At 35.5% G+C, this 25,290-nt stretch overlaps 1 protein-coding gene across 1 annotated transcript in view; it reads left to right on the top strand.

The window, feature by feature from the left end:
- The window catches only part of LOC131038544 (mediator of RNA polymerase II transcription subunit 14), an 86,246-nt gene that overhangs the window by 20,976 nt on the left and 39,980 nt on the right, over positions 1–25,290 (top strand). Inside the window, exons 3-4 of the mRNA XM_057971007.2 lie at positions 7,917–8,029; positions 22,747–22,921. Coding sequence (XP_057826990.2) covers positions 7,917–8,029; positions 22,747–22,921 — 288 coding nt within the window. The remainder of the gene's footprint in view (positions 1–7,916; positions 8,030–22,746; positions 22,922–25,290) is intronic.

Consider the following 25,290-nt stretch of genomic DNA (forward strand, 5'->3'; position numbering starts at 1 on the left):
GATATGCGAAGGATTCTGCTTTACCATCTAGATGCTTGCAAACAGAGAAGCTTCAAAGAGGTTTTGGAAGCTGGAGATTAGGTGCATCATTCAGGACATACTAAATGGGACCCTACTTTGTAATTCTTCAATTGGCCTAGCTGAGCTACAAAAAATGAATTACATTTGCAAAGCATTCCAGTATTGTGGGATTAAAAAAAAATGGAACTACACAGTTATATTCTCATGCAGGCTCTGTCTAGTATCAAAATGAAGGTTGATTTTATTCTGAATCTAGAATTAAATGACATTCAGATGTACACCTGCCACCATATATTGATAAGGAGTAAACTGTACTTACAAATTTTTCTGCCCTTAAACTAGTGTCCACATCTAAACATCATCATACAGAAGAAAACACACACTCTTTAGGATAAATGCAATTCATGACTCCATCTCAGCTAAGTTATTTTGCTTTTGACAGTTATAGCCTTTATCCTGTAGCAGAAATTTTCTCGATTTAGTGTATTTTCTTTGTCAGAAGATAGCTAAGTCATGCTGCATGGGTTTTTGTCATAATCTTCCTCAAATCTTTAACTGTTGTTTTAAGAGCTTAATTTTCATCTCATATTCATTCCAATCACTGCTAAATGGATCATGCCTAGTTAACCACATAGAGATAGTGTTGCACAATACATAATGGAGAAATTAAATGGTGTCTCATAATACGAGTCAGGATCTGCTCTGCACTTATTTCTTTTGTTCATATACCTAGGTAAGGCACCTAGAAGCCAATAAAAAAATAGAACTTTGAGGCTTGTATGCTGGTAGCAATGAGCTCATCAGTTCCATCAAGAAAATAAAATTATCATTCTTGCGAAAACAGAGAAGCTGCTGGCCCAAAATTAGTACTGAAACTGCTCAGCTCATGAGGTAGGAGCTGAAGGCTCAATCCACAGAGAGCCTGGATAGTAATCAAATATGTATTACCATGCCTAATTTTCATATACATACCCACCACAGTCATCAAAGAACATTCCAAAATGACCTTTAATGAACCAGATAGCCCCAAGTATCTTGTAATTTTCATATACATACCCACCACAGTCATCAAAGAACATTCCAAAATGACCTTTAATGAACCAGATAGCCCCAAGTATCTTGTGAAAGTGTTACCATGGAGGGTAGAGGCAAATTACATCGTCCCCTTACCTTCCATTATCAAAAAACAGTCTTCAACACAAAAATTTAAGTCCTGATCCAGCACCAGGCAAACAGCAAAAAAAAAAGAAATTCACGGGGAGGCATGGGAAATTATGCAGGCCTTTTCACTATCCTTTGTGCACAGAGACAATTCTTACACATAGTATCCATAGGGAGAGTAGGGATTTTAATCAGATCCTCTTCTTCCTTGTGCTTATAGCATTCACAGTCAGTCCTTACAGTATTCACAGTTATCAGATAAAGCGCCAAAAACCTTAGTCCCTGGCAATTGCTTCCAAATCCTTGTGAATTTTGTGTTGTTTAATCATCATCTTGTGAAAATGTTCAAGGTTACAGTCAAAGAAAATCTCCTATTGATTTCTAATATTAGAGTTGTTGTCGTGCTAAGGATATGCACTTGTTGCTGAGGAGAGCACAGTGGCACAATCTCTCGAGGATGTTCAGGTGCTCCAAGGACCGACCACAAGCCAACATCAAATTTGTCATGGCTTCACATACACCTATACATGGGGCTTTGTCCATTTGCTTGGCGAGGTCCCAGATTCGGATGATCCACTCCCTGAGTTCTGAGTTAGTTGTTTCTTGTTTTATGTATTCTATGAAGTTCTGCAACATCATTTCACCTTAAACCCTAAGTCTTCTTGTTTGATTCTCCATTGGTTTCACTTTAGATTCTTCGGCTTCACTCCATCTACAACAAGCACATCTCGCTGAGGAAGCTATCCCAGCAAAAGCCTGGTACTGAGAGGAGATAGACAAAAGATTCATAGCTGAAGGAAATAGCAAGTAGAAAGTAGCAACCTTCACCTTGACAGCCACCATATCGGGCATCATTGTATTATAATCCAAAATAATTCTCACACCTTTGATAGTAATGATCATCAGGAGTCTTGTCTTATCAAATCCTTTTAAATCTCTTAACCTGCTGCCACTTCCTACATGGTCTACATTCCTATTATAGGGTCTGCTTCTTTTCTAATAGCTTGAAAATTGCTTTTCTTTCACAAAGAATATCAGATTTTTAATTTAAAGTATCTGTTAAAGAAGATGAAGAAAAATGAGAATGTTAAATTCAAAAAAGTTTCTTTATTCAGTGTTACTAGTAATTCAGGCTGATTATGCAAAGTTCTGACTTTTTCAGTTTACACACAAGAAAAAAAAACAAAACATTCCTTGGCTGCTCATAGTGCTGGGAAATGCACTTTGTACAAGGGTTGCTTATGTCAAGAATGCCATTGCTTTTTATGGTGGAAAGTTGATGGGAAGTTAAGCTAGGCTATATGTTTTTAAGCTAGTGAAACTAAGGACGAAGCATCTCTGTTTTTAACAGACATTCATGTTTTTATGCATGGGTTGGGTTGTCAGCTTCATTGGTCTTGAATTGCCTTGAGAATCACGGTTTCTGTGACCTAAGCAATCTATAGCTCCTGTGAAGCTGGGCATTTTCTAATTCATTTTCAGTGAAATAAATGGCAGAAGTTCCTTAATTCAGCTCTGCATTCTCAAAGAGAGTTTGGACATTTTTTAAGATAATTTTTTTCCTCATTATATCAAGGGTAGTACCTCAAAATTTTAGATGGATTCCAGAAAGGCTATGGGACCTCAAATTTTTGCAGCTTGTGTATTGAGATCTATGCTTCCTAATGATATGGATGACTGAAAGGTTTAAGGATAACCACGATAGTTGTTTTGCTTGATAGTGGAAGCAGGTTTATATATACACAAAGAGCTCCTTATCCAAAATGAAGAAAATCAAAATCCAAATTATTAACAGTAAGGAAAGCAAATAAGAGGTTCAGTCTTGGTATCTTGGGAATGTGACCATGCTGTAATATGTTAGTCTCGTTCTCAATGTTATCACAGCTAACTTATAGCAGTCTGGTTCTCAGTGTCATCATAGCCAACTTATAGCCAAAAATTGTGGGATCATCTTCCGAAAACTTTGTCTTACTACATTGTAAGCAAGTTTTGCAGTACAATATGAATGTTTACATGTGCATGAACTTGCTCTAATTAAAAAATATTAAACTAAATGTGCAGCAGTGCAATGTTCCTAACTTAATTTTTGGATTTTTTGCAAATGCTAGTATAAAATGCAAGTCCTCACACTTAAACTAAATGTGCAGCAGTGCAATGTCTCTAGCTCGATTTTTGAATTTTTTGCAAATGTTAGTATAAAATGCAAATCCTCACACTTTCTGATCACCAAGATCCCAATTTTACAATGTATGTAGTATGAAATGTTGGAATAATCTTAGATGGTCTTTTCTTAATGGCAAAAGTAACACATTGTTTGTAAGAACACCTAAAAGCCCTAGAACAATTTTGTTAGGCGGTGGGAATGCAAGTGAACTTTGGCAAAACCAAGGTCACGATCTTTACCTTGATAAGAAGAAAGAAGCAAATAAAATTTGAGTTTGAAGGAAGCTCCTGCAAGTGGTAAACAAATACAAATACTTTGCCTTGATATTCATAGCTGTAATGTCATCTACCTGATCTATTTAAATATACTAAAATTGATAGATTTTTTTCAATAAGTTATTAACAAGTGCTTGTCTATTTTCCTCATTAGCTGATTAATCTCATTATTCATAGTTCTTAATATAGATATCAAACCCTGCTACTACTTCAGTTTTAAGGGAGAAGGGTTACTTATGTTACCAAAGCCCTTAGAGACCAACTACAATAGGTTCCCTCAAAGTTTACAGATCCAAGCCCTTACCTATCTTGGGTCTATACCCTCAAGGCTTATGGGTCGCTGATCCCCACCCTATCTTGGGACTTAACCTATTGCTTGGATTTAGATTGCCCCTCTTTGGAACATCTCAATCCCATCTTCTTAAATACGGAAAGTGTGAGATTTTGCCAAGATCAAGGGCACAATGAAAAGTATTAAAATAGAGATAAAAGAATGACAAGAACAAACTGTATTCTCATCAATATGAAAATGATCAACTGGATTCACCAATACAATGAATATAGGCCTTCTTATATAGGCAAGGCCATATGGATGTACGAGCACACAATCATGACATGTGGCTCAATGAGAAACAAGGTAGGTAAGAAATATTAGGGGTAGGTAGGAGAAATGATATAATATTCCACAAGAGGTGGATGACCCACCGAATGTGGAGTGTAACAACAAAACAAGACCACAAAAGGTGGAATTTCTCTTACAAGCTCTATCCCTGTGTGCATACTTTCCTGAGTGTCTCAAATCCAAACTACGAAGAAATGCATTATCCTAAGTTAACTTAAGTAAAGTGTAATAATATCCATAATGAATATTTATTTACACCAACAGAAAGTAATAACATGATTTAGACTATAAGTAAATATATTTCTTATGTATTATGAATATATATATGAAGTTAAGGATGACTGTCATACATATTGCAGTCCATATTAGCATTACTATTAATTATGCATAAGAACATTATTGGGCTTCATATATTAAGCACACTTATTAAACACATCCCCATGCATACCACCAAGAACAAGGATGTTACTGCCTGTAACTTAATAACAGTTCTGATCTGATCTGATCCATGGTGATCTTACTAGATGCTTTTGATTCCTTTCCTTTATATCTCTCAATGTGAGGGAGAGGTCACACCTCTTCATCATGTATACCCTTTGGCAAGAGACACACCCTTTCACCATTAGCACCCTTTGAGAGAGTGCAACTCTTTATTATTTCTACCGTTTGAAAGGGACACAACCTCTCATAATCAGATCTGCACTTATTATTTAAATCAGATCCGCACTTCTCATTTCCAAATTATTCCCCCTCTCAAATGAGGTTCTCTTCTCAATTTTATATCTCATTGTTGAGGGAGTCACAATTTTTCCTTTCACAACTTTTATAATAATTTAATAATATTTAATTATTTTATTTTATATTTTAATTTAATTTTATTATTATCATTTATTATTAAATTTTATTTCAAAGTAGGGACATTACAATAGCAACCTTCGTTGGGAGGCTTATAGGACAGAAGGGATACAAAGGGGATGGAAAGCTCTATATATGTTTCAAAATAGAAGTATATTAGTTGAGCCAGGGGATTGGAAAACAAGTCAATAATAAAATGGGGACAAATAGAAAGGTTAGAAAGACATTTAATCACAATTAGTTTCAAAATAAAAGTCACAGTCGGGTACAAGGTCGTCTTACTTGAGGCCAGAGCCTTACTAGTTGAAGTGGCAACAATGATTCGATTGCTAGGATATTTGAAGAGAATAGAGAAGATGGAAGGACACCAATTACCCAAAATTGCAGTGGAGGAGAAATTGAATAGAAGAAAGAACACATGGATGAAGCAAAAATCCAAGTGGATGAATAAATGGGAAATCATTATGCTGGTGCCTAAACACAATTGTGGAAATTAAAAGTTATGTGAGAGAGAAAGTCAAAGATGTCTTGTGGACAAAACATATCAGTCGAGAAAGAGAATAATATGTCAAGCAATTTAATCTTTTAGATGTGACTACGAATAGAAGCACTATAATGGGGTGGATATAAAGTGGAAAGCTAAAATGCAAATAGGCCAATTAAGAACTACCACACATCATCTTAGGTGTGTGAAATAGGGGGGTGGAAAACACCCAAAGAGGAGTAGGTTGATAGGGTTTTCTATCACTGCACATCAAGATTAGTTGAAATAGAATGGCATGACATCATGGATTGTACGGTATACGAGGACATTTGAATCAATTATGCTAATACTCTAAAAGTTGAATCTTTTACAACTTTGTTGGAGGAGGAATGGATAGCAAAAACAGTAGATTACTTGATCAAAATCCATAGCACAAGAACCATGATCAGCCAAGAAATAGATGCCAGTCAAAATTATGGGCTGTGGTTTGTTTGTTGGTTGATAAAAAAATTATTTAAAACCATTATTAATTAGGGATGGCAAATACAGACTAGGAGGGGCATAACGTTATTTTGAAAACATGGTACGGGGATCCTCAGTAATGATTATATTTTCAATAAATGGCTATAACTTCAGTGCATGTGCACATCTTAAGCTTTATTATTGTTCCTATATGTATTTGTGATTTTGATAGGGCATTTTTCTACTGCCAAAAAGATTGTAATATTTTTATTCAAGAAATAGAAAATGATGTGTTTATTATTATATTTCTTCAGTTGTTCTAGCTTTTGTCAAACACATATCTGCACTGTAAGTATATGATGCATTTGATAAACTTCTATAGGTAGTCTCCCAATTTTCAAGAGATGCTTCTTAGAGGTTTATAGAGACAAAGACAACACAAGAAACTACATCTGGAGCCTCCTTATGTTTGAAGGTGTCCCCATATGGGTCTCCAAGATGAGGATGCATTTCTGAAGCAGAAAATGAGTACTAAGGTTCAGGGTACAAGTCTCTTGGTAACTAACTTTAGAACTAGACATCCCATTAATTAGTCATTTCTCTAGTTTGTCTGATATAAACATCGTACCTATTAGGAAAGGTATAGAAGGTCATGGTTGTCATTTATGAGATAAGTCTACTCATAATAATGTGAAAACCTAAGAGCATGGATAATGTCTGTACATATTCCCATACGATACATTATTGTAATTTGTATAGGGACGAGAAACTGCTTTTTTATTATGAGTGAAAATTTTTGAACCAGAAAAGATATGAACTGAAAATGATCTCAAAGCTGTAATAAATGAGGAATGGCGTTTATATTTTTTTTTTTTAGTTTTCTGTTGGATCATTACTGAAACTTTTCTGGCTTGGTTCTAGACACATGTAAAATAAGTCACATCCCACAAGAGCAAATAAGATAAAAATAAATTTTGAGCATGGCTGATCTGGAATCTATTTGTGAATTACAAGAAAGCAAATAAGTTTGGAGGAGAGTAGATCTAGGTTCTATTAATGGATAAAAAGCATGCCTTAAATGAGAGGAGAGAATGCTTGCATTCAATCATAGAAGTGCTTCTAAAAGGAAGGACCTTTTTTATATCAAGTAGTGACCTTGTCTTGAAAGAGTCATTCTCGGTGTGCTGATTATGGTTGACGTGGACCACCTCTACCTGAACTAGTTACCATTAGATTATTTTATATGGTTTTTAACATTTAAGTATGCCCTGTGCTTATTTCCACAGCAGGGTCTAGCTGAAGTAGAGACCATATGTTGATATCTATGCATACATCATATTTTACCACAATTGACTGTAGAAATATAAGTGATTAGCATATAGGAGACTGAGTATGTGATTGCTCTCAAAGACTTTAGGCTACAAATATTGAAGTTGCTTTTCTCATTCTCAGGGTTCTGAAGATGACATATGCATTAAAGAGTATTGCCCATGTTGGATTATAAAAATAGTTGGTCATAACAGTGTTGCTTGATTGGGACATTTGAATACACACTTGTTAATGTTGTACTGTGGTTTAATCTGAAAAATTAATTCTAAAATAAGGATTCTGGGTGACAGGGATTTTTAGGTTGAAGATTGTTTCTCTGGCTTGTGGAAGAATATTTTTCTGACTTGATATTATTTTCAAACTAGTTTGTTTGTTTAGTGTGTAGTCTTTATAACCTCTGGCTTGACGTTAATTTACTGCTAATCTGAATTATAATAGACAATCTAATTTGTTTGTATAGTGTCTAGTCTTCACAGACAGTGTTTGATAGTGAGCATGTTTCTATCAGCTCTTGCATGCTAATTTTTGATTGTGGGGTGCCAGATATTGGAATTTATGCAAAAGAACCCCTCAACTGATACAGGGCAACTTGGTGAGGAATTATTGTGTGTTCGAGCATATGGTCTCTCTTATGTGGCACTTGGAATCAACATCAGGTTTGTTTACTGTCTTTCTTTATTCATATAATCTTTGTTTATTGTTGATGGTGGTAGGATGTGGATCAGAAATAGCTGAGCGAGGTCCAGTAGTAGCAATTTTAGTGGGAAACAAATGGGCCATTTCTTGTTTGAATAGAAGTTGCTAGATGTGACTTTCAAAATTAGTATGTGAATAAAAATGGTCATCATAACAATTCATGACAAAGTAGCAAATCATATGATTACACATAGGTGCACAAAAATGATGTCTTAATGTGCAATTTATAGACCAACCTTATTTCGTTTGTATTTAGGCCGTTTAGGACTTCCTATAAATATCTTTAAAAATGGCCTTCCACATCATTTAAATTCCTGAATGAAAATTTTAGTTTCATCACAAATTATTAATCCAATGTTAAAATTTTGTTGGCCAGTGTCTCTGAATAAGCACAGTGGACCTGTCAATATAGGTGCCCAACTACTGGCTCCTTTCCCTTAGTAGTCAATTATTCTAGGGATTCAGTGCATATGTGTCTTTTTGTTTGCCTGTTTGTTAGAAGGGAACACTAGCTCCAGTGATTGTTTGATGGGCAACATAAAAAGGGTGGAGGTTGCAGAATATTTGAGAATTTTGGCTGCATTGCAATTTCTACCATTGTAGTATTTAGGAGGGCTTTTAATGGCCATTAGAAGCCATATAGAATGAAGTGGCCTGTTTAGTTGAGTTTTACATTTTAAAGTTTTTAAAAAAAGTTATCAAGTTATTTTTCAAGAAATAAATTAGCTGTTTTTTTCCAAAAGGTTAATTTACGCCAAGGATGATGGAAGTCACCAATTGATCAGTCAAATCTCAAGTTAAAGTAGATTTTTAAATCACAAATAATCTATCAACTGTTCTACTTGCTACAACAAATGACAGAATTCAAAGAGGGATGAATATTGTTTAAAAATAAGAAATTAACATGCTGGAAATAGTATATTTAACACAATAAACATATATCTTTTTTACCTGGAAACCCCATGAGGGGAAAAAATCATTTACTAGTGGTAATTGCTCACCTTGATGCATTTAATTGAAAGAACAAATACAAATATTGGATACAGCAGTAGTTGTTTCTTAATTACTCTTTCAAGCCTCAATTCTGCCAATATTTTACAAAGTAACACCCAAATCTTGCCTCAATTCTGCCAATGTTTTACAAAGTATGAGTGACTCAAGTCTGCCAATATTTTACAAAGTAACACCCAAATCTTGCCTCTAATGCCAAATCACGTACTGTCCACCTCTACTTATAGTTGCTGGTAGTGCTGAAGTATCCCTCTCAGGCTCCAGAAGGATGTTTCCAAAGCTGGAAGTGGAAAGGATACTGTTTTATTTTAGTTCTTGTTTTTTATCAGTTGTGTGTTGAAACTGCAATCACAGGTTTAACCTGGTTCAATCCTCAGTTGCAGTTTTCACCAGGTTCAAGTCCACAGGTGTGGGTTTGACCCAAATTTTCTTGCAGTGAATTCAATTTACTGTTCACAGTTTTTATTTTTACTTTTCCTGATCCATAAGGATCAATAGTAGATGGTAACTACGAGTTGCAATCATACTAAAATATTAAAGTGAAATTAAACTCATTTTTTTAATAAACCAGTGAAGGCCATCACCATGGGAACCAAAACATTGTAAGTACACCCTATTGAAGAAAATTATTGGATCTGGTGACATTGTCTTTTTATTAACCACTTAGGTGACCATGGAGCAATTTTGCTAACCAATTTTGCTAACCAACTTTGTATTAATGGGCCTACCATGATATATGTTTGGCATTCTTGTTATATATTTGCATGTGGTGCAAATTCATGTGTTTAACTTTCCCCAGCTATGCACACTTCTTGCTTTTGTTTGACTGTTTAATTTTCACTTATATAAAAACCATGGCAGTTGAAATCACTTGTATGGCTGGGAAGGTAGGATAGGGCTTTGATATTTCTTACATTAACGATAAGAACTCCTTAAATGAGCATGATAGACCATATCTATTGTTTTGAAGTTGAAATATTAATATTGGGTGAATATTGGTAAAGTTTGGTGAGTTATTGGGAATGCTACTACAAAATTCTTGGATTATTTTGTAACTGGTTTATAATTGTAAGTGTAAAATTTCCAAATATATTATAATTCATCCTGGAATACTGAATTGGATACTATTAAAGCCATTAGGTCATCTGGGGAAAAAATATATTAGTTCTATTTGTTGGATCCTATGGAATAATTCATTTTGCAATGACTTTTTTTTACCAATTGTCTCACCTGTTTATCCTGTGGGTACATCCGTACCATAGTGACTAATTCAAATAATTATTTGTGAAGACGATCAAGGTTATTATGTCAAATCTACATCTTCGTCCTATATTTGATGTGTAAATTTGAGGTTATTTTACATGCATTAGAAGTCAAAATCTGCATAGGAGCATGCTGTTTGTCCTTGCATCTAATGTGTGTAAGATAGCCAGATTTATGCATTGAGATAATTCAGAGATTCATTGCGATTTTGTAAAATGGGAACCAAATAAAGATCCTTGCTGGGCAGGGAATGCGCCATGTATTTGAAGTATTTCATCTTGCTTTGTTTTCATTATGTATGATAGTCATATATTTGACAGATAAATGGACAGATATATTGTGAACATGTTGGATATGTCCATACAAATAACATAAAGTCAATATAATAAACAAAATCTTAAAATACTAGATTCAATGTCAATGGGTCCTTGTCGAATGTCATGATAAATATTTATTGTTTAAAATTAAAATAATAAATCATAATTCATTATCATATTCCTCTTTATAAAGAGCATCACTATCATCATTGACAATAGATGATGGAGGTACACTAGAAGAACCACAAAGAGTGACATTGGGTTTGACACTCAAACTATGCCATCTATTTGGCTCCTTTAAAAATGAAGATTGTTGGTTATTCGTAGAATCCCAGTTAGGTTGAATTGGCTCTACATCATACAACTTCATCGCCCCTTCCTTTTAGTTAGTTTTGGAATGTACATACGTTGATTCCTTTGCCTTTCTTGATACCAATCAATTGCACTTTACTGAGCAGATGGAGTGTGCTTCAATTCTGCCTAGATGAAGACAAATTGAAAACTTATTAAGGCAAATTTGGAAAGTTATAAAATTATATATCAAACATAAAACCTAAGAAAAAATATATTAAAATTTAAAATAAACTCAAATTAAGAGATTAAAAAATTTACTTGCAACAACTTTTTGATCCCAAGATGTTGTATGTGTGGGGATGTGCGAGCATAGAGGCATCACCAATTGCGAGCATCCTTGTTACACTTGTCATGAAGATTGGAAATACTTTGATTAGTAGAGGCTATAAAATCAGCAAACTCACTTGTAACTACATCCATCACACCAAGATCAGGGATGAGTCTAGCAAACACTCGCTTGTATCCTTCATTGGTTTCCACATGTTTGTATGGTGGCAACCTTGGCTAATAAAGGATGTCAAACCTGTAATATTTTGGGTTCAATGTAAAAAGCAAGAAGATGAATCTGGGTGATCATTTTGCACCACCACTACCCTTGTTTGAAGAAAAATTCTTTAGGATTTTGCTCTTACTCATTTATTATGGTTTTCATCTTCTTAATCATTTTGTTGGTGCCATCATATATCTCTCCTAGGCATGACTTATCCATGTTAGCAAAACACGCCATACTCAAGATGGGCTTGTTGAAACTACAAAGGCGCTCCACACATTATTTGACCAAGTGTCATCTAGAATTATCTACTTAACATTCATTGCCCTCTCGATTTCGGATAGCCTTCATGTGGATTAGATTTGGTTGATGACCATGCAAGAAAGTGACTTACACACCTCCACAAGTCATCTTGATATGATTGTGTTGGAGTATTTAAAGAAAAATCAAAGAATTAAAAATAAAGAAAACATAATTTAAAATTTTTAAAAAATTACTGAAATGAAACTATTAGAGTCACTCAAGGACTCAAGCTCCGAGGATCACCTGCAAAACCAAAATATCTTTTTCACAAGAAAGAAAAGCTAGAGCATAAGTTTGCAATAATGGATGCAAAATATATTAGATCAATTGTGATCAATGATGTGCATATGCAATTTATATGCAGTTAGCAAAATGTATATACGTGGCCTTACTTATATAGGCAAAGGTTGAGAGATAGGACTAACTAGGATGATGACAAGTGTCTTAATCCTATGCCACATGACAACTAGGGGATAAGATCACATGTCTACAAAAGACTTCTATAAAGATTCCAAGCTAAGTAAACTTAACATGTATGAAAAGGACCTAACTAGGAACTAGTTATAGATAATGTACCTTATTCACACTACAAAAGGGAAAACTAGATAGGAAACACCCTTGTTCACTTCAAAACCCCCGTTAAGTGCAACTTAGGGAGAATGATGAACAAAGGGAAATGATGCAATGATGCAAGGATGGATCCTGGCCACTAGGCGATATCAAGTACCCTTGTATTGCAATCTCTCACAAATGAAGAAAAGGAGAAAACACAAGCGAACAAAAGTCCTCCCCAAAAGAGAGAACAAACAAGATGTTCTCAAATAAGATATGAAGGATAAAACTCCATTTGAGGAAAAAGTCCCTTGCTTCAACCCACCATAAAAGAAGAGAGACCATGCAGGCCCCCCTTTGAAGTAGAGTCTCCTAGAATGATGGTAGATGCTCAACATTGAATGTTGAAGATGATCCAATCTTGCTGAACAATATTCCTCCTCTTAGGAATAAACAAGACCAAGATTGTATGCAGGATGTATTACAATGCTTGAAAGGAAGATGATTGAAGAAAGATGATATGTGATGTCTCTAAATTTTGCTCAAGTGTCCCCATGTTGATGTCAAAAGTATTCATCTGAGGTAGCAATGTCTGGAAGAAAATGAATGTCCGGCTGCACTTAATTACAAGAAGCTATATCTGTAGCAACACTAGTATCATCCAATGCAATAATAGTTGAAGGAGATGAGATGCCAATGCATGTTATTTTACTACACTAATCACCCCCAAATGATGTGTCCTCACAAGATGATGAACACCACCAAATGAATCTTTTGTTGCTAGGTCAAAAGAATTGGGCAAATTGATACCATTAACAATGCAAAGCTGTCACAATTGATGAAGCTCATAAAGAAGTTTCAAATCATCAAGTTCTTTCAACAAGCATTCATCTATTGTATGCCTTTTCTTCACATATTAATCATATTTAACTCTCCATGCATTGGGAGACATGATTACAAGTAGAAAAAAAATGATTATTCTCCCAAATTACTTAATCAAGAAACTCACTAGCAATATATGAGGTTGGCACTTAGTGTGATTATAGATGCCACTTGCTAAAAACAACAAAGTGAATTTGATTCTAGTTCATACAAATGCCAAATTTGGCTATAGAATCAAATTTCAATTTTTAGATAGAATGAGATTATTTTGATTACACCACTACAAAGTACAAGAAAAATTATTTGTTTTTAAAAAAAATTGCACAAAATAAATGTCATTGTAGGAGCGAGAATGGACCTTAGAAGTTCCCAAAATGAGAACAATACAATAACACATGTGAGAATCAACAATAATTGGAAAAACTAGGCACCAAAATGAGAAACCAATGGCACCACTGAGAAGGGCACGAAATTATACCTCAAATGAAAAAAATTGTTTGCAAAAAGGGAGCTTGGATGATTGAGGTACGCCTTCTAAAGTTGGACTACCAAATTGAAATTGCCTTCTAAAATTGGACTACCAAATTGAAATTATTGATGGAGAGGGGGCCATATTGGGTAGGGCAACTTGCTGATAGTTGTTTGGTTGTCAAATTTAAGATAGCTACGTGAAAAACGTTGAAACTTTTTTGTTGCTAAAAAATGAAGTGTTATATATGAAAATGGGGCTTTTGGGCCTTCTAGACTTAATTGCAATGTCTGTTTTGGCCCAAATTGCTCCAAAATCAGCTTGCAATGCAAAGCCACAAAGAGAAAATCCCAAATCTTTTATTTCTATCAATTTTTTTTCATTCTCCAAGTCATTATTCAATGCAAGAGAAGATCATACTGAACTTTGCAAGATCCATCAAGATTTGCAACCTCGCAATAGCTCAAGCACAAATCACTCTCAAATTTGAGAAGGGGATTTATAGATCTCAAGCTCTGATTCCATGTTGAGCTTCCATGGACCTTCCTTTTGTTGCTAGAGTATTCTTCCAATTGAGCTATTTTCCCCTATAAGACCAGCCCATCTTTGGTTCAGGTGCGGCTTATTACCAACACCCTTAAGCCACATTAGGTGCTTGGGGCTCCTAGCAAGGATACCACATGTTGAGCTACAAATTGTGTGCTTTTGGACTGCTTTACTATAATGGCACCCCCTAATATTTTGAATCTTTTCCAATGATGCCACAACAAGTATTCAAGCAAGAACAAGAAATCATGCAAGTTTGACTTACATGAGCATTGAAAAGATTTCAATTACATAAAATTCCAGTGTTACAATTAATCATGGTGATTAAACTCATTCAATCAATTGCTATTACAAATTTGAACCCCAAATGCATCTAGGAAAGCACTGTGAAAGGAACCAATGAAACCAACAACCATAAAGCAACAAAATATCTTGAATGAGAAGCATTGCAAAGCCATTATAGACCTGCTGCAGCAGATCCTAAGTGTGAAGTTTCAACAGCTATTGCCAAAGTTGATATTCCATTTGTTGGAGTTGATAGCCAACCCCATAGCTCCCAGAAATCAATTGCAACCAAAACGCTAGTCACATCCGAAGAGAAGAAGCCATGGTTGTATGCTTTGCAACCTTGAGAGAGAGATTGATGCAAAAATGAATCTGATATTGAGATTAGTGTACAAAGGAATTGGATATATTACAATGAATACAATAAATGTTTATAAAAGCATAAAGATGGAACCCTAGATCTAAACCCTAGGTTAAGATTAAAAGAGAGCTTAACAAATGTCCTCATCATAATGAATGAGACAACATCTGCTAAATATAGCTCAATCTAATAAAAGAAAAAACACTTATGTTTAGCTTAAGTGTAATAAAGTAATAAGGGACCTAATTACATATAATTAATTAGGTGATCTTTCCAATTACTCCAACACCCCCCTTATTCCAAAACCTAATGGTGAATGCAAAGATGTATGAATGAATGCATGGATGGGTCCCAACTACAAGGCCTGATGTGGATTTGTTTCTTCCTAAGGGGAGAAATATAATTTGCAATTTGTGAATCTTGACCTATCTTTAGGAGTTTATTATTGGTACAGGAGCTACTTTATGGGGGGATTCCAATCCTCTTTTTCTCTTCTATGGGGAAGACATCTATTCTGCTTTTGTGACAGAAGCAGTCCTTGGGGGGTCACAACGAGTCCTATCTTTCTTTCACTAGTGCATTTATTATATTTTCTCTCTTTTGAAGAGGACATGTACAAACAAATACAATCTCTCGTAATTGGAGAAAAGGAGAAAATTGCATGAGAAAAAACTTTCTTCAAAAGAGAGAAATTACAATAAATGCACTAGTGAAAGAAAGATAGGAGGACTCATTGTGACCCCCCAAGGACTGCTTCTGTCACAAAAGCGGAATAGATGTCTTCCCCATAGGAGAGAAAAAGAGGACTGGATTCCCCCCATAAAGTAGCTCCTGTACCAATGATAAACTTGTAAAGATAGGTCAAGATTCACTACTTGCAAACTATATTTCTCCCCTTAGGAAGAAACAAATCCATTGGTGATATGAGAAGCCATTCCCATAAATTGGAAGAGTCAAGAATCAAATCCAAATGACATGTATCTATGAAAATTGCTCAAGTGCTCTCATGTGAGAATGAGATGATGTTAATCTTTATACTTGTTAAGACTGATGTAGAAGAAGATCCATGGGCAATGACAATGAGTTGACAATGCTGATGTGACTGGCAATAAAGAGGAGATGAATGTCATCAAGATAATCCTGTAGATTTGCAATTTGAGACTCCACCAACAAGGATGATATGTCTACAAGATACAAATCCCAAGTAACTGTGTTGGAAGATTAATGTCATGCTGTACTGAATCAATCGGGGCCATGCATGCGCCAATGCCCAGCTTATCAAGAACAACAAAAGAGGTAGATGGGGTCTCAATATGAGGAGTGGGAACACGAAGACAAGTCTTTATTCCAACGAAACGTGCAAGAACTTTGATATACTCAAGATCCTCTAAAATATCATCATCAATTTGTATGTGCAAGGGGAATAAGACAATCTACTGGAAGATCCTTTGGGAATGGATAGAGATTAGGGTCTCCATGGATCTCCCAAGGTTGAATTTAAAGTATGTAGGGACAATCAATGTCCGGTATAGCACACATAGTGTCAGGATCCACACTAGAACAAATCAATTCTACAATGTTGTCTATGATAATACCCCATGTTGACCCACCCTTTGGTGTGGCTGGTTCAGGTACGAATCTATACAAATAAAGTAAAAGATCTAGCCACTTGAGATGTGTCAAGATGCCTTTTTGCTAAGGTTCATAATTAAACTTTGCAGGATGACAATAGCAGGATGATCATAAAAAATCATAAAAACCCATGATAACTCTTCCAAATGACTAAATTAGACCCAAGTGACCTTAGTGCACACAAAGCACATGTAATGATGACATCTCATGCAAACAGATCTTTTCTAGGTGCCAAAACGTCCAAGTAATTAACCAGTATGTGAAAACATAAAAAATTGAATAAAATATACCTGGGGCAGATTCTAGAAAAAGTGCACGAATGGATCTGAAGAGCTTTGATCACTTTTCCAATGTCACAAGAATTGTAAAAATCGGAGATACTAAGTAAAAGATATGAGCTCAGAAGTAGAAAATGAAGATATGACTTTGACTGAGAATAATAGAAACCAGCAGAAGAATCTGAAGATGAGACCTGCTCCATTGAAAAGTGCCCAAAACCAGATTTTCAATGATATCTCGTTTGCATGATTTCGGCATTGTATGCCCAAGTTATGGCCAAAAGAAAAAAGCAGTTCTCTTCGAGAAAGTTAGAGCTAGGAGAGGGGCAAAGAGTAAGGTATATGCATTGATGTCATGCTGATTTCAGGAAGAATATGCCTTGTTGAAAAAAATAGGTTCTTTAAAATAAAGATTCAAATGAAATATTCCCACTTGGATGCTTGTGGAGGAATATACTTGGGAACAAAGAATATTCCTTATGGCCACTTGCATGAGAGCAGCTCCATGCAGTTGGATGCCTGCACAGGCATACGACCTCCATGTGCAGGCATACTACCTATGAAAAAAAAAATGCACCCCCTTTTTTTGATTTTATTTATTTATTTATTTTTTGAAGAAAATTACCGTTATTAGAAAAAATTGACTATTTTTTTGAACAAAATTTTTGAGCTGGAAGAAAAAATTGAACGCTTGCACAGGAGTGATGGAGGGCACTTGTACGATACTAGTATAAACATATGAATCTTTATGAAATTTAATGCACAAAAATATAGATACAAAAAATTACCTCAATTTTTCCTCTCCATTATTGGCGTTTGGACAAGCATTTTTTAGGTTTTCTAGGCCTACTAGATGCAACGACAAGGTCCGTTTTGCCTAAAAGTGCATAGATTTTTCGTTGATCATTGGATTTTTGTCTTGAATCTCGTGCCCTCATAGAAAACCCTATTGCTCAAACCTTGACAAAAAGCAGTCGATCCTTAGGTTTTTGGCCATTCTAAATCTAAGGGTGATGTTCATTTTGCTCTAGGTTGGATCTCTTGGAAAACAAACAAGAAGTCACAAACTTGGTGCTCTGATACGATGTTGGAGTTGAGGGTGAACTCCACAGCTCCCCAAAACCACCTACAACCAAAATGCCTATCACATATAAAGAGAAGAAGCCATGATTGTATGCTATGCAACCTTGAGAAATAAATTGATCGAAAAAAGAATCTGATATTGATATTAACTTGTAAATGAATTGGATAGATTACAATGAATACAATGAATGCTTATAAAAACATAAAGATGAAACCCTAGGACAAATTTAAAAGAGAGCTTGCAAGTGTCCACATCATAATGAATGAGACATGCTACATATAGGGCAATCTAATAAAAGAAAAAGTACTCCTAATTTTAGCTGAAGTGTAATAAAGTAATAAGGGACCTAATTAGAGATAATTAATTATGTGATTGTCCCAATTACTCCAACACTATTACCATTTGTAAGTCTCTGGTTGGAGCAATAGGGTCAATGAGCTTTTCCCAACACACAAAAACTCTCTTAATGTGCCCAGACTATTAAACTAACCTTTCCCAACCAGAACATCCCACTCTATTGTCTCTAAGCTTGTCTCAGAACCTCTGCAACAGCAAACAGGAGCATTGATTATGTAGGGGTGATAGGCTTAAAAAATTCGTATCTTCTTTTTTGTCACCCAATCTGCAAACTATCACCTGCTATCATTCCCACAGGTCATGGCGCCACCTTAGGAAAAGTTTGCTTCCATGAAACTCACCAAAAATCTGTCCTAAACTCCAATCGTGTCATCAAGTGCATGTACGGCCTGCTTGGAGGAGGTGACTTCACTTGAAAATAAATGCAAGCTGATAGCCAATCTCAAAAAATTGCAAAAGGGTCGCCTAGCACTCAGAAATCATTTGGAGCAATGCCCAAAACCATTAGTTCAATTCATCAATCTAGGCCTCCAAAAAGGAGAGGTATGACCAGCCTTGGGTGGGTGTACGGTTAGCTCTAAAATACCTGCAATTTGTTCTAAACAACTCCAAAAATTACCAAAGAACAATCACTATTAGCCTCTGAAAATTTGCAATCAATTTACTTTGAAAACCTTCATGTTTTCTGAAACCCGAAATCCCCACAACTCTGAAAATGAATTTGTTTCCTGTGTGAAAACACCAAACCAGCTAGGATGGATCTTTCACCATCAAAACTGGTGAATATTGATGAGGTTTCCGTCTATAATCAACTCCTTGAAGAACTCAATGTTCACTCCAACAGCATCTCAGTATGTGTGCAACTCTGAATAGTGAAAATGGTAGCCAAAACCCTTTTTATATAGAGATGGAGGAAAAATAGGGATTTAAAAACTCAAATCAAATTATTTTCCCTCTAAGCCGTTTGCACTTCTAAAAAATAACTTTATGTCTAAGTCGCCCTTTTCCTAAAGTAAATATTTCAATGTCAACTTTATAACTTAGTGTAATGATTTAATAAACCAAACCACATTGTAGAAAGCACTGCCGAGGAATCAAAACCTGAAATTTAACGTGCCAAGAAGGAATTGACGCTAAAGAAAGATGCTAAGTAAAAATAGTAATTTCCTCCATGAACTGTGGACAACAAACCAGGAGGCCCAAAACGTTACAAAGAGCATCATTGCAACCATGAAAGCCAACTGCAAACTTCAAACGATCAACAAATGCCAAGAAAACCTGAAACTGAGCTCTCCAAGAAAATTGGAACTCTCCTAGCATATCTGGTGTTTTGGTAACAAACATTTGGATCTCTTTAGCCTCATCATACACCTATTTGATCCAATCATTTTTTTGCCAAATTTTTGCAATGGTATGTTGAGCAAGTGGAAAACACAAAGTCTTGAAAAAATGTGTGAATGGTTTGCCTCAACCAACAAATCACCTGCTCTGCAATTTTTTGTGCTATCCATTATAACTTGTACAACCAGTCTAGGCCCCACTTCCTCAATGGCTTGCATGAGGATGCTAGCAATAACTTGCACATCTTTCACCTACCCCTCACAATCCACTACTTTCAAAACATTGCCCCTTTAGGGAAGATTGCAATCATATTGATCAAGGGCCAATTTTTGGCATCCTTTCATCCATTGGAAACAATGTGCACCCCGTATCGATCCATGAATCTAATGGGCTGCTTGAATCATCTACATGTTTCAACTCCTTTGCCAATAAGGTGGTGCATAGCCTCTCATTTTTTGCCAATATGGTGATTGAACAAGATTGAAAAAGAACTCATTTGTAAGGATGTATCTTGTAATGCGTTTATCAACAATTTCTCTGGAGTCATTTTGAAATGACTTTTCAATGGCCTTGTTCTTTTTTGTGTAGTAGGATCTTCTTCATAACATCTTTAATACTAGGAGATGAGGTAGGAGGGGGTTCCCTTGATCAATGTCCTCTCTGTCAAAGGATGAACTGATATAAGGGCAATTGCTGCTTCCACTTGCTCTTACTCTTGGATATATTTCAAGACTCTAGATGTTGGCAAAGATACATCCTTTTTGCTTGGGCAAAATCTGATATCCATGGCAGGATTTATACACAAATGGGCTTTCATCCAACCATATGAGCTTGTATATCTCACACAGCACTTATTGCAAACACAAACATATGCCCTATCCTTTGGAACCAATTCTACCATATCAACATACTTTCATAATAGTGAATCTTGGTTTGTTTTGAAGTGGGGTTAGCCCATGGAGCTAGAATTGGCTGGTGTTGTAATCATTATGAAAACAGATATGGAAAACAAGACGTTGAGATCAAATAAAAACAAGATTAAAAAGATCATAACTCATTTAAAGTTGATGTTACCCCGCGTTTCAGGCATAGGGTAGAGCGGGGACAAGGGGAAGCGTTTCGGGGATAGGGACAAGAGGGAGCCATTCTTTAGGGGACAGTCGGGGACGGCTATTAAAATATAGAAAATTTGAAGTATTCATATAAGGCATGCATAATGACAAAGAGACTGCAAACACAAAGGGGCAGTATATTTTCTATATTTAAAATATAGAAAATTTCAAATATTCAAATTTTTCCTTTTGTCAAAATGTAAAAGTCCTGTCCCGACCTGTCCCCATGTCCTCAAGATGTTTCAGGTATGTGGAGAGCCCCATTTTGGCCAGGGATGCATCCCCTGGTAACATACAGTAACATATAAGAATGAAAACAAAACAAAAGATTTGTTCATAGAAGAAAAAGCAAGAAACAGAAATAAAAGAAGTTACCTCTAATCCAAGAATCTTCTTCCATGATCTCCTTGGCACTGAATGCGCAATATCTCACACACCTAGCACTAGCAATCCAACCTCTTTGAAAGTTCTTTGATGATCAATCTCAATTCTGTCTGTGCAATGACAAGCAAATGGAAATGTGGTAAGTGCATTTTGCTTTTCAAAATGGGTTAAATGTTTTTGTTTGTGTTTTAAGTTGTTTTGAGGTTCAATTTAGGGTTTAAGGTTAGGTTTTCAAGTGGAAAAGTCAAACTTCACGGTAAAAAAAGGGAATATGCATGGGTACCTTTGATGATTAATCTCAACTCTATATGTGCATTGACAAGCAAGAATGAAAGTGTGGCAAGTGTGTTTTGCTTTTCAAAATGGGTTAAATTTTTTGTTTTGTTTGTGTTGTTTCGAGGTTCAATTTAGGGTTTAATTTTAGTTTTTTAAGTGGAGAAGTCAAACTTGAGGGTCAAAAAAGTGAATGCATACCTTGTGAAATTGCCTAGGGCATCGCAAATCTGTACCTGGACAATTCTGGGACAGATCTATAGTACCCTGTGTGATTCCATGGATTACCCAATTCCTTACCTGTATTTGAAAGGCTTCACACTCATTTCTGGACAGTTTCCAGTCTGACTTGGTGACACAGACTAAAACTGGCTGAAATTTTATAAAGGAAATATGATGTGCTGAATTTGCAAAGTTGGCCCTTGTCCTTTTAGTGTTTGGGGGTGTTATGTGTTATTTTCCTTTAATTTTACTGTTATGTTTTTAAGCACCAAATGGAGCAGGTTGTCCAGTCTTGAAAAGAGGGATGTCCCTTCAAAGTTTTCAGGTCCCAGGGACATCACCCTGATTCCTGAGGACTGCTTTAAAGTTAAATTCCATGAAATTGCCAGTAAATTGCCAGCAAATGTCAAGAGATGGAAAGATTCTCTTAGCACAGTTCCTTGATGCTACTTCTTGGGCCCATATGTGTTTCCCATATTCAATACACGTCTTTGAGAGTTGTAATAGTGGGATGAAGACATCTTTCAACATCTTTTATGGAGTAAATGTCTAATGACCTGACTGAAACTATTTTTGGTGGGGTATTTGATTAAGAGAAGTTCCTAAAGTCTTTAATCTTACTAACACGGCAAACTTGAACCACATTTGACTCGGAGAGTTATCATAGGTTTGATCAAACTGGTGAAGTTACAAAAAGAGAATGCATGCAAGTAAGCATCGATGTCAGTTTTATTTGTGAGTATTGGGCTGATGAATCGTAAACTTTTTGTGACCATTAAAGAGATGTACATAAGAGAGCATCCTGGAGATGTGGAAGACATTGCTGCCACACGATAATTGACTGATTTGTTGTCCTTTGTCAAGTTTATGATGATCTCAGAGGCAGTTTGGAATTTCCCAATTTTATAAATATAGACATGTAAATTCAGTATTGAAATGGTAATTGTTTGAATAATTAAGGAGAGGAATACTCCTTATAGAGAGATGATTACATGAAGATCTTTCCATAATGGAAATGATCGAGAACTAGAACAAATAAAGGAAAGTTACTAAAACTAACTGAAGTACATAAATGACCATTATATGATAAATATTAACAATATTACTTTAATAAGTATTGGTTTCAATACAACTTCTAAATATGCATGTTTTTCTGTGCAGGAATGGACGATTTCTCCTTCGTTCTTCTAGGAATCTTATGTTGTCATCTGCAGTTACAGAATGTGAAGATGCATTGAATCAGGGAAGTTTGACACCTGCAGAAGTCTTTATCAGCCTCCGTAACAAGAGTATTTTGTATCTTTTTGCATCTGTTGGAAGATTCTTGGGCCTAAAGGTATGTTCAAAGCCTGGAATATGAACATTTAGAGATTCTATTTGGGTTAAAGGCAGTGCTGAAGTTTGTATGTGAAGACCATTATGTAGCATGATCTTTTTTAGTACTACTGTTTTCTCAAGAAATCTAATTACTGGTTGGTGGGTCAATAACTGAATGTGTTAAATCTTTTGTATTGATCTTTTCTCAATAGTTTACTGGCTTATGTCCTGCTTGTTTTAATATTTTGACTGCTTTTAATTTTTCTTCAAGCTCGTATTCAATAAGTTTGCTCATTTATGTTGTGGCTAGGCTTTTATGTATCTTGCTTTTGCAGTTGCTGTGTTTTGATTGAGTTGACACAATCTTCTTATTCTTGTGTATAACATGGCCTTTATGTCTTTCAAGATCTTTTCTGCCCTCTCAATGGTCAGTTTTCCTTTATTTCAGTAGTCTAGGGCCTAGGCTATAGCTATAAGGGACATCATCTGTCTTTTCTCTTCAGACATAGCTGACTCTTTACCTAGAAAGATTGCTGGCTAGTGTTAATGCATAATAGCTTCGGTAAGATAAATGATTGAATGAGAGATAAATGAAGTCTCTCATTCAATCATTTATCATATCGATAACTATGATAAAACCATCAAGCAATTGAATCATCCTTGATAGTCATTATATATTTGCATATGACCAAACTATTGATTAAGCATCTTTCTCATGTTCATCTATCTAATGAATCTTGTATCTAGATGAATATCGATCTAACATAATGATGACTCCGATTAATATATATTATCGGATTGCATTAGATCAGATTGCATTAGATCGGGTTGCATATCGGGTAGTGTTATGTTAGTCACCGATAGTTATTGGTGTGTTAGTCTATACTGATAGTCATCGGTTGTCAAGGATAACACACCGATAACTATCAGCTGTTAGCATTGACAGCAAACGTTTAAGGCAAGCCACATAAGAGCTTGTGGATAGAATCGCCGACTGAGGCAATCCACGTGAGAGATCATGGATAGAATTACGGACGGAGGCAAATTCACACCTTGAGACTATGGTCCCCTGTGATGAGCATCATATGGTTGATGCAAATACTCCTAATATCATGAGATGATATTTTTGAGTTAGGGTGAATATCATGTGCCTTGATATTCTTGTTTATACCATACTTCCTGATATCATAGCGAGATAATATTTTTTTCTATTCCATAATTAATCTAGACTTAATGCATTTGCATTGATTTTATCTTCCCTAGATAAGAGGGAGTGTTAATTATGTTTTGTGTATCTATGGTGAGGGCCATAAGTGTTGACATGGGAGATCACTACACATTTTGTCTGATCATCCTCCCTAGCTAAGAGGGAGTGTTAATGTTTGTAGCTTGAGTCGAATGATCATTTAGAATACATATAATATATGTTGATTAATAATAATATATTATTATGTTATATTATTATATTATTATTAATCATATAAAATTTAATATTCAATATTAATCTATTATATTATTCTAAATTAATAATTGATTGATGAAACATTATAATATTGATTAAATTATTATAATTAAAGGAGAGACATGTCCGTTCAAGGACATGCCTCTCCAAAGGAATATATATAGTATAATGTTATTCAATTTGAGAATACATAGAATTCCAAGAATGCAAGTATCAGATTGAATTAGATATATACATTAAAATACATCCAATAAAACCTGGGAAAATCAACAGCTAGTACCAATCAGCCTCAGAGCAGCAACTAAAACATTTGTTTTCTTTGCTGACATAAAGGCACATAGACAGAAAAATCGTAGAAGTATTGGGCTTCAGAGAAGGGTAACTGCAAATAACATGATTGGGCTTCCCTCTTCATTAGCATTACTTCCAATCTCTTTGGGAAAACACAGGACTAGCTCTGTTTGGCCAGGAGAATGCAGCTAATGGAAGCAGTCCTCCAGGCTGTACCAGTCATCTTTTGACTTTCATACTGCTGCCACAGCATCTGAAGATGGACATTTATTAATTGTTACTACATTGCCCTACCCATGTCCATTTCTGGTCTGAAAAATCGCGACAAAAAAAACCTCAAAATCGCGACTATTTTTTTTGCTAAATCGCGGAAATTTATTTTCGCGACCTGCTCCCTTTTTACCACGCGATTCTTGTGATGCACGACGCTCCTGTTCCCATGTGCCTTGTTTCCTCTGCGCAAAGGTGTTTTTTTTTTCGTGTTTTTATTCCTTTTCGCTTTTTTATTTCACAGCTCTGAAAAAAACGCTTGCGTCGCCTGTGCTTCTGCCTCGACCTGCGGATTTTTTTCACCAGCGGTTTGTTTTTCAGTCATGAAAATTATTCAGTTTTTTCCATTTTTTTTGTGATTTTTC

The sequence above is a fragment of the Cryptomeria japonica genome, chromosome 10 (genome assembly GCF_030272615.1).
Source record: "Cryptomeria japonica chromosome 10, Sugi_1.0, whole genome shotgun sequence".
Lineage (NCBI taxonomy): Eukaryota > Viridiplantae > Streptophyta > Pinopsida > Cupressales > Cupressaceae > Cryptomeria > Cryptomeria japonica.